The sequence below is a fragment of the Mandrillus leucophaeus genome, unplaced genomic scaffold, assembly GCF_000951045.1.
Source record: "Mandrillus leucophaeus isolate KB7577 unplaced genomic scaffold, Mleu.le_1.0 Scaffold299, whole genome shotgun sequence".
NCBI lineage: Eukaryota > Metazoa > Chordata > Mammalia > Primates > Cercopithecidae > Mandrillus > Mandrillus leucophaeus.
In genome coordinates this window covers 3,103,262-3,119,339 of record NW_012103131.1, presented here as the reverse complement: position 1 = coordinate 3,119,339, position 16,078 = coordinate 3,103,262, and the positions used below count along the sequence as shown (strand labels likewise).

Genomic DNA, 16,078 nt, shown 5'->3' with positions numbered 1-16,078 from the left:
AGGAAATCTATTAATATAATTTATCATATTATAAGACAAAGAAATAATATATGGTTCTTTCAATCTATTCTGGAAATATTTTAATAAAACTCAATATCCAATACTGATCAAATTTACAAAACACTGATGGTATCTCAGTAAATTGGGAATAGAAAGACACTCCTTTAAAAGAGTAAAAAGTATCCATCTCAGTGTATCAACCAATATCACACTTGTTACTGAAACACTAGGAGCCTTCCCCTTAAAGTCAGGTGTAAGACAAGGGTGGCCACTATCACCCCTATTTTTCAATGCTTTTCTGGAAATTCTAAGTCGATGTAAAAATACACACACAGAGAAAAGATAAGAATGTTAGAAAGAAGATACAGGTGGTAATTATTTGCAGGTGTTTTAGCTGTTCATCTGAAAAATCCAAGAAGGTCAACTGACAAACTATTGGAATGAAAAAGAGAATCCAGTGAGTTTGCTGTTTTTAACAAATCTATACAATAAACAATCTCATGAAAATAGGCAAAGAACATAAATGGTTAGTTCTCAGAAAAAAGAAATAGAGATAGTTTTATGGGAAGATGCTGAAAATCATTCTGCTATTGTTTGACGTTTTTCCTCTCCATATCTCATGGTGAAATGTACCCCCCAATGTTGGAGGTGGGGCCGAGGGGGAGGTGTTTCAATCATGGGCGGACCCCTCATGAATGCCTTCGTGCCAGCCCTTGGTGATGAGGGACCTCTTGTTCTGTGAGTTCACGTGAGATCTGATTGCTGGGTGCAGTGGTTCACGCCTGTAATCCCAGTACTTTGGGAAGCCGAGGCGGGTGGGTTACTTGAGGTCAGGAGTTCGAGACCATCCTGGCCAACATGGTGAAACCCCATCTCTACTAAAAATACCAAAAATTAGCTGGCCGTGGTGGCATGAGCCTGTAGTCCCAGCTACTTGGGAGGCGGAGGTTGCAGTGAGCCAAGATCGGGCCACTGGACTCCAGCCTGGGTGAGAGATCGAGATTCCATCTCAAAAACAACAACAACAACAACAACAACAACAAGAGCCTGGGTCCTCCCCTTCTCTCTCTCTCTCCTGCTTGCACCACATGCTGCATTGCTTCCCCTTTCACCTTTCACCATGAGTGGAAGCTTCCTTAGGTCTTCACTAGAAGCAGACGCTAGCACTCTGCTTCCTGTAGAGCCTGCAGAACTGTGAGCCAATTCAACCTGTTGACTTTATAAATTACCTAGCCTCAGCTATTTCTTTAAAGCAATGCAAAAATGGACTAACGCATATTCACAGTAAGTGAAATCAAATGACAGCTACACTGAGATACTACTTTTAACCAATCACGCTTGCAAAGATAGAGAAGGTCAATACCACACTGAGATGAGGGTGAGGGACTCTCTTGGATACAGTCCCTTTGAAATGTAAATTGGTACAACCTCTATGGAGAGCTCTATCCAAATTACAAATGTCTGTACCCTTTGACTCATTAATCCATCATCTAAGAGTTTATCCTAGAGATACACTCACGTGTGCATGAAGTGATATGTTTACAAAGTGACTGCTGTGTTTGCGAAATAGCAAAAGATTAGAAACATTCTAAATGCCAGTTGCCAGTGGAATGATTAAATAGATTATGGTATACATACTACGATGGAGAATCTAGTTAAAAAACAAACCAAAAAAGGAATCCTTAGGGGCTAATATGGGATGCTCTCCAAGATACATTGCAAAATGAACAAATGCAAGGCACAGAAGAACTATTGCTTGTTATAGTTATAGCAAGAAGGATACATGTGTGTATATGTGTGTGTCTGCTTCATTTGTATAAAGTGTCTCTCTTTTTTTTTTTTTTTTTAAATTTTGAGACAGAGTTTCCCCCTTGTAGCCCAGGCTGGTGTGATCTTGGCTCACTGCAACCTCTACCTCCTGGTTCAAGCAATTCTCCTGCCTCAGCCTCCCAAGTAGCTGGGATTACAGGGGAATGGCAGCATGCCTGGCTAATTTTTGTATTTTTAGTAGAGATGGGATTTCACCACATTGGCCAGGCTTGTCTCGAACTCCTGACTTCAGGTGCTCTGCCTGCCTCAGCCTCCAAAGTGTTGGGATTACAGGCGTGAGCCACTGGGCCAGCCTGTATAAAGTGTCTCTAAGGTAAGAAACTGATAGCATTGATTGTTTCCAGAGGTGAGAATATTGGTGGGAGGCTTTTTACTCTATAACTTTTTTAAACTTTAAAAGTTTGAACTGTGTAAATCTAATCACCTTTAAAAATTAAATTAAAACATGGTAATACAAAATATAAAATCCTTTTTTTCCCAAATGGGGTCTCAGTAAGTTGCCCAGGCTGGCCCCAAACTACTGGACTTAAGCCACCGACCTGCCTGAGCCTCCGAGTAGCTGGGATGACAGGAGCACAGCACCACGCCCAGTGTATTTGTTCTCGCATTGCTGTAAAGAAATACCTGAAACTGGGTAATTTATAAAGAAAAGAGGTTTCATTGACTCACAGTTCTGTGAGCTGTTCAGGCTTCTGCTTCTGGGGAGGCCTCAGGAAACTTATAATCGTGGTGGAAGGCGAAGAGGAAGTAGACACGTCTATACGGCAGGCACAGGAGAATAGAGAGAGGAGGGAGACACTACACACTTTTAAACAAGCGGATCTTAAGAGGACTGTATCATAAAACGGCTCTAGGGGGATCCTGCTAGACCATTAGAAACCACCTTTCCAATCACCTCCCACCAGGCCCCACCTCCAACCCTTAGGATTACAATTCAACATGAGATTTGGGTGGTGACACAAATCCAAACCATATCACCTGGTACTTTTTTTTTTTTAGACAGGGTCTCACTTTGGTACCCAGACTGGAGTGTAGTGGTGCAACCTCTGTCTCCTGGACTCAAGCAATCCTCCCACCTAAGTCTCCTGAGTAGCTGGGACTACAAGTGTGGGACACCACGCATGCCTAATTTTTTCTTTTTTTTTGCATTTTTAGTAGAGACAGGGTTTCACAATGTTGTCCAGGCTGGTCTCGAACTCCCGGGCTCAAGCGATCTGCCCACCTCGACCTCTCACACTGCTGGAAGTACAGGCATGTGCCACCCTGGCAAATCTTGTTGATAGACTACTATACACACTAACCCATTAAGGAATATATTATTGGAATAAGATCTTATTCACAAGAGTCAAAAAGATAAAATAAAATACTAAGGTATAAATTTAACAAGAAATGTACAAGACCTGAAAACTACAAGATATATAATAGTATCCATCCGGGTTATTCACTACCTTTGACCCAATGATTTTACTTCTAGGCACTTATGCTAAAGAAATAGCATAGAGGAGAATAAGGATTAACTTATAAAAATGTCTATCCCAACCTTATTTGTAAAGATAATACATTGGAAATCAACTAAGTGTACAATAACAGGACTGAAACAATTGACTGACTAAATTATGCTATCTACATGTGTATTGGACACAAACTTGTGTGCTTTGTCAGATACTGCAGATGGCCTCTGTCTCACTGTCATTTGAGGTCTGTGTCCCACATGCACACAGTTGCACTCTATTACTGAACTTAGATAAAATACCACAAGCCAGGTCTTCTGTGCGAACCCAAAGGACTGGACCACACAACTCAGTCATATGGGACAGTCGGCTCCTGTAGGGGAGGGAAGTTTTCAAACCCTCCTAGGGTGCCGTGCTAGGTCTGAATGTAAAACTGACAAAGACAACTTAACAGCAGAAACGAATCCAAATCATTAAATGAAAGTTTTGTATGACATGGGAGCCTTCACAAGGAAACGAAGTCCCAAAAGCCTGGGGAGAACTATGGATTTTGATGCGAAGTCTGATGAAAGAAGTGGATAGTTGGCTAGTTGTGGAGAAATATGACTGTACACAGAAGGGGTAAGAAACTGGATGAGTTGTGTGGGGGAACCCAGAAAGCTGTTTGTTCGGATTCTTTTCTCTGCCTCTGGAAGACGTTCCTTCCCTTCCACACATAGGGCAGGACACCTGTCCCGTGAGGGCTTTCATGGGAAAGAGAGATCAGAGCGACGTTCCCACACTTGATGGCTAGCGGTGGGGCAGAGGAGTTCTAGTTTCTGTGATCCACCTTGGGGGAGAGGAGTTTTGTTTTCTATGACAGGCCTTGAGGGAGAAAGGGGAGAAGGTTGAAGAGACCTTGTTTGTGAGGCCTCCCCAGGCTTCTTCGGTTCAAAGTCCTCAGTGCACCAACGTGCCATACTTTGGGGTATTGCCTTCTAAGCCCAAGACACTCCCTCTGGGGGTGACTTTTGACCTGCTGGAAGCAGGAGGCAGGAGGGAATTGGGCAGGTACAACCTCCCTGCTTTCTCCCTCTGGGAACTCGTCTATGGTGTAGTTCTTCCTCGCAGCCCCTCTGGGGACACACCTTAAGCCAGGGGATGACTGACCTGCTATGTCTTTGTGCAGTTTGTCAGGAGATCTCAGTCAACACAGTGACTCATCACACAGCATTTGTGTTTTTCCTGGTGTTTTTCTTTCGTTTCTTCCCAGAGCTTGCACCTCCCAAATAAAGTATCAGCAGGTTAATCTTTGCCTAAGGCTGCATTTTCTAATGGATCCATGTTGAGACATTCATCTGAGATATTGTTTAAAATGATGTTGAAGACTATCTATGACATGAAGAAACATTCGCATTGGGTCCATGAAACAGCAGATGTTCAAAATGTTAGTATGTGTATTAGTCCTCTCAGGCTGCTGTGACAAAATACTACAGGATGGATAAACTACGTGACAGAAATGTATTTTCTCACATTTCTGCCCATTGGAAGTCATAGTTGGATTCTGGTGAGGTCTCTCCCCTTGGCTTGTACACAGCTATCTTCCTGCTGCATTCTTACAGAGGCTTTCCTCTGCATATTCAAGGAGGAGAGAGAGAGAGAAATCTCTGGTGTCTCTGCCTCTTCTTACAAGTACACTACTCCCATTGGATTAGGGCCCCACACTTATGATGTCATTTAACCTTAATTAGCTCCCTAAAGGTTCTATCTCCAAATACAGTCACCTTGGGGGTAAGGTCTTCAACAGATGAACTGGAGGTAGGAGACGCATTTCAGATCAATGTTTTCATCCTTGTAAAAAACATAAAGAAAAAATTTGGAAGAAAAATACCAACATATTAATGGCCGTTAAAATTAGGGGTAGGGTTATGAGGATTATTTTTATACTCTTATTTCTGAATTATCTACATTTATTAAAACCCCATTTGTATCAGCGATCTGTTGCTGCATTACAGGCCACCCCAAAACTTAGTGGGTTCAAACAACATCCATTTTATTTGTGGACAGTTTTGTGTGTCAGCAGCTTGGGCTGGGCTCTGCTGGGCAGTGCTTCTGCTAGTCTTGCCTGGAGTCTTTCAGGTGGCCCCTAGTCTTGTAGCTTTCCTGGGGCTGTTGGGTCGAAGACAGACTCACTAACATGGCAGGCATGCCTCTCCCTCGAGGTGGTCTTTCATGTCCACAGTGCCAGCTGGGACTTTTTTTGCATACTGGCAGGAGTTCGAAGAGGACAGGAGTGGAAGCTTTGAGATCTCTGAGGCCTGGGCTCTAAGCTCCCACAGTGTCACTCTCTCCACAACCTGTGGTTCAAAGCAAGTCACAGGCCTGCCAGACTGGGGGATGGGTGGGGAGAGACATCTTTTCTGCCTCTCTGGATGGCAGAAGCGGTAAAGTCACGGGATGAAAAGGCTGGAGTACAAGGATGGGAAGAATGATCAGACTCTTTGCAAATGATCTACTGTACCGTTTCAAAGAATTTTTTAAAGCTTCTTCCAGGCTATGTATCTATATTGAGGCAATAATAATGGCTAACACTTATATAATTATTTTGTGCCAGACTCAAGATTCTATTTGGACTTGAAGGAAAATATTTTAAAAGTATTACATAAGTCCTACAGCTGATATTTTTAACCAAAATAGATGGGCTCTTTGCTAGAGTCTGAATGTGTCCTCTACAATTCACAAGCTGAAATTCAATTGCCAGTATGATAGTATTGAGAAGTTCTGCCTTTAGGAGGTGATTAAGTCCTGAAGACTCTGCCCTCATGAATGAGATTAATGCCTTACAAAAGAGCATCTATGCAGCATTCAAAACAAAAAGAGCTTTTTGTTCTTCTACCCTTTCTGCTATGCAAAAACACAGCGTTCATTCCCTCTGGAGGAGGCCACAGCAAGAGGCACCATCTTGAAAACACAGACCATGCCCTTACCAGACATTCAACCTGCAGGCACCTTAATCTTGGACTTCCAGCCTCCAGAACTGTGAGAAATAAATTTCTGTTGTTTTTAAGTTACCCAGTCTCGGGGATTTTGTTATGGCAGCACAACTGAACTAAGACACTCTTCCTCTCCACCTGTTCAAGTTAGTGAAATTTACAACATATGTATCAGGGAAAGTAAACTTCAATTTAGTTCCTAGCTGCTGGACAGATTGTCAGATTTGTGCTAGTGATTAGAAGAATAAATTTCCCACAATTCTGCAATTAAAATCCTACCAGTTTTCCACTCCTGATTGTGTGGTAGGATAGGACCATCTCCCAGTTGCTTAATATTATTAGATTAGCAAGAAGATGTCTAACATGACTCAGTGTTGTTCTTGAGAAATAATTAGCTACCTAAGTGGAATAGATCTCCGTGGAATACAACTATATCTCTTTTATAACATTTAAATTTGGAGGCTTAATTATCTAGTGAAAAATTGTCACTTTAGCACTTTAGTCCATTTGGCTATATATTGACATTATTAAAATGCTTTCCTGGTCTTCATGCAAATTGCTTTTTTTAAAAAAACCAATTTATCTCCTAGCAACCCAAAGTGAAATAAGCACTGAAAAATACCACTTCAAGAAGACTTTGGGCTCTTAATCCATGTAAATTCCTGAGGTTTATTTATTGATTGTCTGAATGAACAAATGACGAATTGCTGCCTATAGGTGTATGCCGCTGAATCACTCTCTAAACGAAACTTTAAAGCAGCTAATTAAGCAGTCAAGTTCACTCAAATAAATGATAAAATCCAGTGCACTTGGCCACCATTTTGGATCTGTAAGCACGCACGCAGCAGAATGGAAGAAACAAACTTAAAGTTAGGTATGTGCATTTGAAAGACATGACCATGCTCTTGAGACTGGGGAAGTTGCTGTCTCTTTTTAGGGATGAACCCTGGCCCTGTGGAGCTGGCAGCCACCTCACCTTCCAGAGCCTGAACTTCCTCCTCTGTGAAATGTGTAGAAAATTTGCGCTCTAGAATTTGAGGTTAAGAAGGTACAGTTAAATTATGGGAGTGAAAGTGCTTTACAGCTAGACATCACTGAGGTGAAAGTCATGGTTTTTCTTAGGGATGATGCAGCAGTTAGGATACAGGCTGCCAGCCCTCCCTGAGAGCACCACTCCACCTCACCCCTGCCGGATGCTGCTGGCCATCTCTCTGGGCATGTCCCTTGGCTTCCTCACTCCCTTGGTCTTGCATGGGAAGGCACTCAGATTCGCTTCCTCCAGCTGACTGCGTCGGGAAAACCACCCCACCCCGGGGTCTGGTGAGAGCACCTGCTTACCCCCAAAGACCATGCATCGCTGTGGCCTTGTCTGAGTGGAACTCAGCCTCCTCCTCTCACTGCTGCCTCTGTGGCTGAAGACAAACTCTGCTCAGCTGCAGGCTCCTTTGGGTGGGAGGACAGACAGTTACCTACCCTCTACAGGGATATGCCCAGTTCATGGTGCCTGGGCCTCAATCATTTCCATGGGTTGGGAGATGTGAGCTCAGATAAGGTTGAGAGACCACCACCCTACATTCCCTCATGACTACTTCTCTCAAAATCCCAGGGTTGAGTGGCTTACCCACCTTTTCTGCTTCATGATTCTTTGAGAATGACAGGATTTAATTCAATCACACAACCTTAGCGGGGAAAAGGCAGAGACGGAACTGGCTTTAGGGATGTTCCACAGACAGGCCATTCCTGATTAGTTTGGATTCCCCAAAAGCTGACTCCGAGACAAATAGGTGAGTGGAGGTAGTTTGCTTAAAAGGTGTTTCCAGAAAGTCCTTGTAAGGACGTGGGGGAAAAGTGGGGCAGGAAATTGAGAATACCCAGGAGGATGTGCCAGAGTGGGGAGTTACTGAGGAGGATGTGCTCTCTCTGACAGCAAGTGGACTTTCTTCAGCATGCTCCATCTCACGCCACTCTGGGCTGAGGTCCTTAAAGATTACGAGGACTCTTCCCTTCCAGCTCCAGGCAGGAAAGTCCCAGGGAAGGACTCTGATGGGCTTGGTTGGGTCATGTGACCATCCCTAGGCCAATCATGGTAGTCAGGGTGATGGAAAATTATGAATGGGCCAGGATGGGTCGTTTCTCCACCCCTGGTCGGAGGGATGAGGCCTGTAACTGGAAGTGGGAGGCTGAGGCCAGTAGAAGCTGGCATCCTTTCTGGTCATTGGACTTTGACCAGGACCAGCCAGCCCACCTAGCGGGCTTCAGTAATGTGGGCCCTTGGTGACGAGGGTTTGGGGTCTGATCCCTTCCCTCTCAGAAGCTTCTGGGCTCTAAGTTTATGTTTTCTCTTTTCTTCCCTCCAGCTGTCTTCAAGCTCAAAGGTTTCTTTCCTCCGCTTTACCCCTCCAGGCACTGGAACAGGCAGGAAGCCACTTAAATCTCCTAGCCCTGTCTAGCTGGGTGTATTTTATGGTGTTCTGGGAAAACTGTCCTCTTCCATTTATCAGGCATGAATAAAATTGGAGAAAAGGTTTTGACAAAGGGTACTACCCTAAAAGAGCAAATGGAAAGTTTTTAAATATTTTTCACACCTTAGGGCACTTGACATTTTAGTTAGATCCATGCTTTTGCTTTCCTGTACTAGAAGTAAGACTTTCACTTGCCTGACCTTAATGAATGTTAAAGGGATCCTTTCAAGGCTTAAAGACAAGTCCAATGTGCAAGAAACTAGTGGTAAAAACCAAGCAGCCATTGGTTGGAGAGAAGCTGACACTCCAAAATATCTTCCTCTATGTCTAATAATACAGACCATGCCTTTTCAGAATTGGATGTTCATTCCTTCTTTTATTCAACTAATATTTATTAAGTACCCAACAGGTACTTTCTAAATCATGTTGACTAAGATCTAACAACATTCTTGTTTTCAAGAAGCTTACTTCAAATTGGGGAAACTGTATTAGTCCATTCTCACATTGTGCTAAAGTACTACCTGAGAATGAGTAATTTATAAAGAAAGGAGGTTTAATTTCCTCACAGTTCCACGGGCTGTACAGGAAGCATGGCTGGGGAGGCCTCAGGAAACTTACAATCATGGTGGAAGGTGAAGGGGAAGCAGACATGTCTTACATGGCCAGAGAAGGAGGAAGAGAACAAAAGGGAAGGTGCCACACACTTTTAAACAACCAGGTCTTAGGAGAATTCACTCACTATCATGAGAACAGCAAGGAGGAAATCCATCCCCATGATCCAATCACCTCCCACCATGCCCCTCCTCAAACAATGGGAATTACAATTCAACATGAAATTTGGGCAGGGACACAAATCCAAACCATATCAGAGCAAGAAGATGGGCATGCAGGAATGAGAAAGCAAGTGACATGATTTGGCTGTGTCCCCACCTGAAATCTCATCTTGAATTGTGATCCAAATTGTAATCCCCACGTGTTGGGTGAGGGGCTTCGTGGGAGGTGATTAGACCAAGGGGGCAGTTCCCCCATGCTGTTCTCATGATAGTGAGTGAATTCTCATGAGACCTGATGGTTTTATAAGGGGCTTTGCCCCCCTTCCCACTGCACTTTTCCTTCCTGCTGCCTTGTGAAGAAGGACGTGTTTGCTTCCTCTTCCACCATGATTGTAAGTTTCCTGAGGCCTCCCCAGCCATAGAAACTGTGAGTCAAACCTCTTTTCTTTATAAATTACCCAATCTTGGGCAGTTATTTATAGCAGCATGAGAACAGACTAATATGGCAAGCTTCTTTCCAAGAATGAGTGTGCCAGAAATGAAGTAAAGCAGAAGCTATTCAGGGAAGTCTCACAAAGGAAGGCATTTTTGAGTCAATATCTGAATAATCAGGAGTCCTTTGTGTAATGAGTTGGGGAGGAGGCAGATAGAGGCATGAGCATGTGCCAAGGCCCTGAGGCAGGAACAAGTTTGGGGGGTTCAGGAACTAGGAAGGAGGCATGGGCGACCAGGGCACAGCATGTGGCGAAAGGTAGAGGTGGGTCAGAAAGGGAGTCCATCAGCAGGGCTGCAAATGAGGGTTTTGGTCTCAGGGCAACAAGAAGCCATGTGAGCAGGGGATTGGCACAGGTGGGTTTGGTTTTTGAAAGGTTGCTGTCACTCCTGTGTGGATAATGGCTGAAGGGACCACAGTAGTCGAGGCATGAGACGGGGTGGTCTGGCCATAGGTATAGCAGAGGAGATTCTAGAAGTAGAGCCACAGAACATTTATGGACTGGACAGACAGGATGGAAAATGAGAGAAGGAGGGACGACAGGGTACCCCACCTTCCCTTGGCTCTGTTCTTCAGGGAGAGCAGAGCCCACTTAAAGCTGGGTAAGCCCGTAGCCAAATGTACTCTTTTCTGAGTCATTGGAAATACCTGGGTCCTGTCCATGTTATCTTGGGAAAAAAGAAAATTCAAGTCAAAGAATGACAGAAAATTCAGTTCTGTTAACTGACGACAATTTAATTCCAGTCGAAATGTCATTCCTGTGCCAGCAAACAAGCTCTACTCAATCACTATCCTTGTGTGACCCAGGGATTTATTTTCATCATCCATAGTAGTCAAGTTGAGCTAAACCAGAATTCCATTTTGATGTGAATTTCAATTAAGCAGCTCAAGCCTGTGGGTTTGGATCCACATATTATCAGCAGCTCTCAGAACAGCATCCTCTCGTCACCTGAAGCAGAAAGTGCTTTTAGAAAACTCTGTTATCACCCACAACCCACAGTAAATCCATAGATTCTCTGAGAAATTACTCCTTTCTCTGCAGCGGGCTGTGGCAGGAGAGCACCACCCTCTACTGGTGTTCAAGGCTGTCCAGTGGACTTAGTTATTTAAAAAAAAACAGGGAAAAATAAATTTAGTGATTAATGACTATAATGCTGATAAACATAGCCATTTCAAGGCATGCACATAGAATATGACATTTGTTTATTTCAGCAGCCCCGTGAGGGTCACCAAGACCTGCCCTTTTTAATCTTTCTTGCTCTTCTCTTTGCTCACATTCCCCCGGAAACCAAAAAAAGTCAGTACTCCTTCCAGTTATTTGTGCAGTCTACAAACTTTTTCTGCCAAAGATCTGAGTAGGAAAGGAAGTGGATTGTGCAGGGAACAGAGTCAAAGGAAATAACATGAGAAAATCCTTCTGTTATCATCTTAAGTAAAAAGAGCAGGATGCAAAATTGTCTATACAATATGGCAGGACTATATTAAACATGTACATGTGCCTGGAGAAAAAAGACTCGGAGGAAATACGCGATCGTGTTAATTACAGTTGTTTGGAGATGACAGGATTAGGGGTGATGTTTTCACTCCACATTTTAAATTATTTTTTATGATTTAAAATAATGAATACTTATATTCATCTTTTTTGTCTGTTCTTTTTTTGAGACAGAGTCTCACTCTGTACCCCAGGCTGGAGTGCACTGCTGCGATCTCAGCTCAATGCAACCTCTGCCTCCCAGGCTAAAGTGATGCTCCCACCTCAAGCCTTCTGAGCAGCTGGGATTACAGGTGCGCACCACCGTGCCTGGCTAATTCTTTGTATTTTCAGTAGAGACAGGGTTTCACCATGTTTCCCAGACTGGTCTCCAACTCCTGGGCTCAAGCAGTCCTCCTGCCTCAACCTCCCAAAGTGCTGGGATTACAGGCGTGAGCCACCGCACCCAGCCTGATATTTACTGTTCTGTCCATGCAGAAGAGAACCTGAGACCTTTTGGAAATCTTTCTGCCTGGTTTCAACCCTGTGCTTCTGCTGAGGGCAGCCCCTCATTGTACCCTATCCCTCCAGTCGGAGGGACAGACACATGTATGACCCAACTGAGCCAGTAATGACATCCCATTCCCTTGCCCCAATTCAGGGATGGGCCTAGGGCTCAGGCTAAGCCTCACTAAATCCTTCTCTGGGGTGTTTTTAAAGCTTGGGCAAGGAGAATAAGGCCCCCTGTCCTCTCCGATTGCTGAACTACGAGGATTTAAGCACACAGCTACTCATGGTAATACTTCCTCCCTCTTCCTCACAGGAAAGAATGACAGCAACGGTGCCACAGGGAGAACCAGGCAAGAGACAAGAGTTCTGTGAGCCGGTGAGGACCCAGTCTTTTCCTTGTCCAGGCCTGAGAACTAATGCACCCCTCCTTGTCGTGTGAGCTCTTTGGGAGCAAGTTTCTGTCACCCGTTCCCCAGTCCTGACTAATAGAATGCGTATTAGTTGGGAAGAAAAGGACCTTTTGTCTTAGCCTCGCTGGTTGGTAACCACAAGGATTTATTCGGTATTCTTGGAAAAATAAATTCCTAGCTATGGAGAAATCCTCTTATTCTGCTTGCCTGTGTGGTCGCAAGTATCAATAGGCTGTCTCCCTGGCAGGAAGAATGATCTGTCTAATGGTCTTTTTTGTTTGCTCTCTTAAGCCAGTGAGACGATGTTTGTCCTGTTGTTTCACTCTCAGAGTAAATGTATAAACCCTAAAAGTCAGATAGGACCACTCTGCCCCTGACAGAGCATCTTTTGGAGTTGTTTGAGAGCATCTCAAAAGGTGTACCTTCATCAGAAATCCCAAAGGGTAACTGCCCCTGATGGAAGTGACGTTTACTCAATGTCGTGCAAACAGCAACTGCCCGGTGTAGACACTGTGAGTCCTCTACAGAAAAACACACAGCTCTTTACACATGCAGGGCCCATCCCATGCAGTGAGAGCATGTCTGAACTTTGCATTGTCCTGACTGTCCTTCAGGCAGAGCCATCCAAGAGTCAGGGGAGCAGGAAGGACTCAGAGGGATTCAGGAACTGGGGACACTGGTATGGTATGATGGCTGGCCCAGGGAGGAGGTAGGCAGGCCCCCGGCTCCATGAAAGATGGGTGTGCCATGTTCCTCCACAGTTACCATGTGGAGGTACTCACGTGGTCATCCAAGACTCAGGGACTGTCTCTTAGCGTTGTAGCTCTGAGAGATAGGTCCAGGCTGGGGCTGGAGCTACAGAGAGCAGGAGTTGCTCATGTTGAAGGCTGGGGTGCAGGGCTGGCTCTGATGTAGCTGTGGATTAATACATTAAGACAGGAAAATTGAGGCACCAGTCTGTCCATTCATTCACCTATCCATTTACTCATCTATCCACCCACAAAAATATTCTGAGCATCATAAGCCAGGCACCATGTCAGGCACTGGCAGTACAACACTGAATTAGACGGTTGGCCCCTGATCTCAAGGAACTTGCAGTCCGGTCACGAACAAAGATGAGGCAGTGGCAAGTGTGCAATAGGGAAATGGAGTCTCTAGCAGGTTGCCGCCCATTGAAGGAGTTAGGTGGGAATGGCTCTGAGCCAAGTCCTGATGGGGAGTAGGAGGTAGGGGAGGAGATGGCGAAGGCAGTGAGAGGTCGGGGAAGCAGGAAAGGCAGCCCTGGCTGAGGAAACAGGGTGTTCAAAGGCCTAGAGGCAAGACATGGAAGAAAGGGTTTTCCGGATGGCTGAGGCATAGGGTGTGGATGGACAAGTCTTGAAAGATGAAAGAAGGGGTTGGGGAGGTGGGCGGGCCCCATGTTCAAAGACTTGTAAGCTAGGTTTAAGAGAGTTTGTTTTGTTTTGTTTTGTTTATTTTTATGTTTTTTTAACACAAGATCTCGCTCAGTTGCCCAGGCTGGAATGCAGTGGTGCCACCAGAGCTTACTGCAGCCTCAAACTTCTGGGCTTGACCAATCCTCCCACATAGTTAGGACTACAAGCATGTACCACCATGCCTGGCTAATTTTTTGAAAGCTTTTGAGATGAGATCTCATTGTGGACCCAGACTGGTCTTGAACTTCTGAGCTCAAGCAATCCTCTAGCCTTCACTTTCCAAAGCACTGGGATTTCAGGCGGGAGCCACCGTGGTTGGCCTGAGTGTGGTCTTTTTGGTGGGAGCAGTGGAGCGACATGAAAGGTTTTTCAGCAGAGAATTGTCAAGTCTGAGTTTAAGAACAACCCTGGCTGCTACATACAGAATAAAATGGAGGAGGGGAGACTGCGGGGTGGGAGAAACTTGCCTGTCCCCGCTCCTCCCTTTTAGCCCACCACCACCCTCACCCCTATCCAATTCTACAGCCGAGTTCTCCGTGCAGGAGAAATCCTCCCTACAGAGAAGCAGAGGCCATATTGGTGCTGCTCCCTGTTCTGTGTCCCCAGCTGGGTACTACGCCTGGCACTAGGAGGTGGGCAATAAACATCTTTTCCCCAATGAATGGCAACCTGAATCAATCTGTAGGAAGCCATATTCTGCCTTAAATCTCAACACTGTCCATTCCTAGCTATGGGGATTTAGTCTCGCTATGGAGTCCTTCCATGTCTCCGTTTCCTCACCTGTACAATGGTGGGAATTATTTTACTTACCTCATATGTTTGTTGCGAGGATTGAATTACATAAAACACGTAAGGCCCAAGTCTGGCACCCGGTAAATTGCTACTATTCTTGGGCTGTGGAGGTTTCTTTACCAAGTCACAGAAGTCCACTCCTCTCAGTCAGGGCCAGCGCAGCCAGGGTTGGGTGAAGGAAGGTGTGGAAGGTGGAATAATGGCCCCTTGAAGATGTCACAACCGAGTCCCTAGAGCCTGTGAATATGCTATGACACAGGACAATGCAGGTGGCAGATGGAATTACGGTTGTCAACCATTCCCTGAGATGGGGAGAGTTTCCTGGATCATCCAGGTGCTCCCAAAGTCATCACAGTGGTCCCGGTGAGTAGAAGAGGGAGGCAGGAAAGAGGCACCGTCAGGTGACATGGGAACGACTCAAGCTGCCATTGCTGGCTTTGAAGATCCAGGGAGGGGCCACTGCCAAGGAATGAAGCAGTTTCTAGAAGCCTGAAAAGCCAAGAACACAGATGCACCCCGAGGCCCCAGGAGGAAGCAGTCCTGCCAACACCTTGACCCTCGCTCAGGGAGACCCAGTTTCAACTTCCACCCTCTGGAACTGTGAGATGATACATTTGTGTTGTTTTAAGCCACTAAGTCTGTGGGAATCTGTTACAGCAGCGACAGGCAAGATGCCAAGGCTGAACGCTGGCTGCAGGGCCCACCTTGAGGAAGCTAGGGGGAGCCACTCCTCTCCTCCCTGACGGCAGCCATGGCATTTGGGGGAGCTGTCAGTCACCGAGCTTGGAGCACGCGGTCACACTTCTGGGGGTACACATGGGGTCCCTGGGATTGCTGAACTGAGGCTGGGGAGAGAGGCAGGCCCTCTCAGGTGGCACAAGCGGTCCACACAGGAGGTAGGTGGTGGTGGTGGCCATACTCCCAACCACATCCTGCTACAACAGGGCATCTGGCAGGAGCCATCAGCAGGCAAGAGGGCAGCAGAGGGGTCAGGGCAGGTGCTGAGTAGCCCCTCAGCAGCCCCAGCCCCTGGGGGTCTACAGGGAAGTCCAATGCTGAGTGTGCCCCAACCCCCACTTCCTCCTCCCAGCTGCTGAGTGAAAACCATAGGGTGAAGAGAAAGGAAAGTGTTGCTGAAGTTCCAGGAGTGACAGTGGATGAGCCTGGGGTGAAATGTCTGTCGCTGGGTACAAGAAGGCTGACTCCTGACATTGGTGGAGCCCAGCACGTGAGTGTGTGCTGAAAACAAATGTGTTAAATATGGTAAAAATATGTTTGTAGTTTGTACATGACAGAAAGTTGGCAAAATTTCAAAGACGACTGAATTTAATTATTATCGTGTATGTTTAAGCATTTTACTGATGGGCCGGTAATAAAATTGAGATGCGTAACTCATAAATTATATACTTATTCCATAAAATTTATATTTCTTGTTTATATTTTAGTAAAATCACTAATTATCTTGTTATAATAAAGAT

At 45.4% G+C, this 16,078-nt stretch overlaps 1 protein-coding gene and 1 long non-coding RNA gene across 2 annotated transcripts in view; one reads left to right on the top strand and one right to left on the bottom strand.

Moving 5' to 3' along the window:
- TEX36 (testis expressed 36) overlaps positions 1 to 12,625 on the top strand; it is a 91,926-nt gene extending 79,301 nt beyond the window's left edge. The window contains exon 4 of the mRNA XM_011986428.1: positions 12,276 to 12,625. Coding sequence (XP_011841818.1) covers positions 12,276 to 12,401 — 126 coding nt within the window. The 3' untranslated portion in view covers positions 12,402 to 12,625. The remainder of the gene's footprint in view (positions 1 to 12,275) is intronic.
- Positions 10,774 to 14,721, bottom strand: LOC105544141. Its single transcript, XR_001006721.1, has 4 exons — positions 14,619 to 14,721; positions 13,155 to 13,278; positions 12,795 to 12,893; positions 10,774 to 10,930 (listed from the first exon to the last, which is right to left on the bottom strand). It is a non-coding gene; the product is annotated as an uncharacterized LOC105544141 (long non-coding RNA).
- Between the last annotated feature and the right edge of the window lie 1,357 nt (positions 14,722 to 16,078).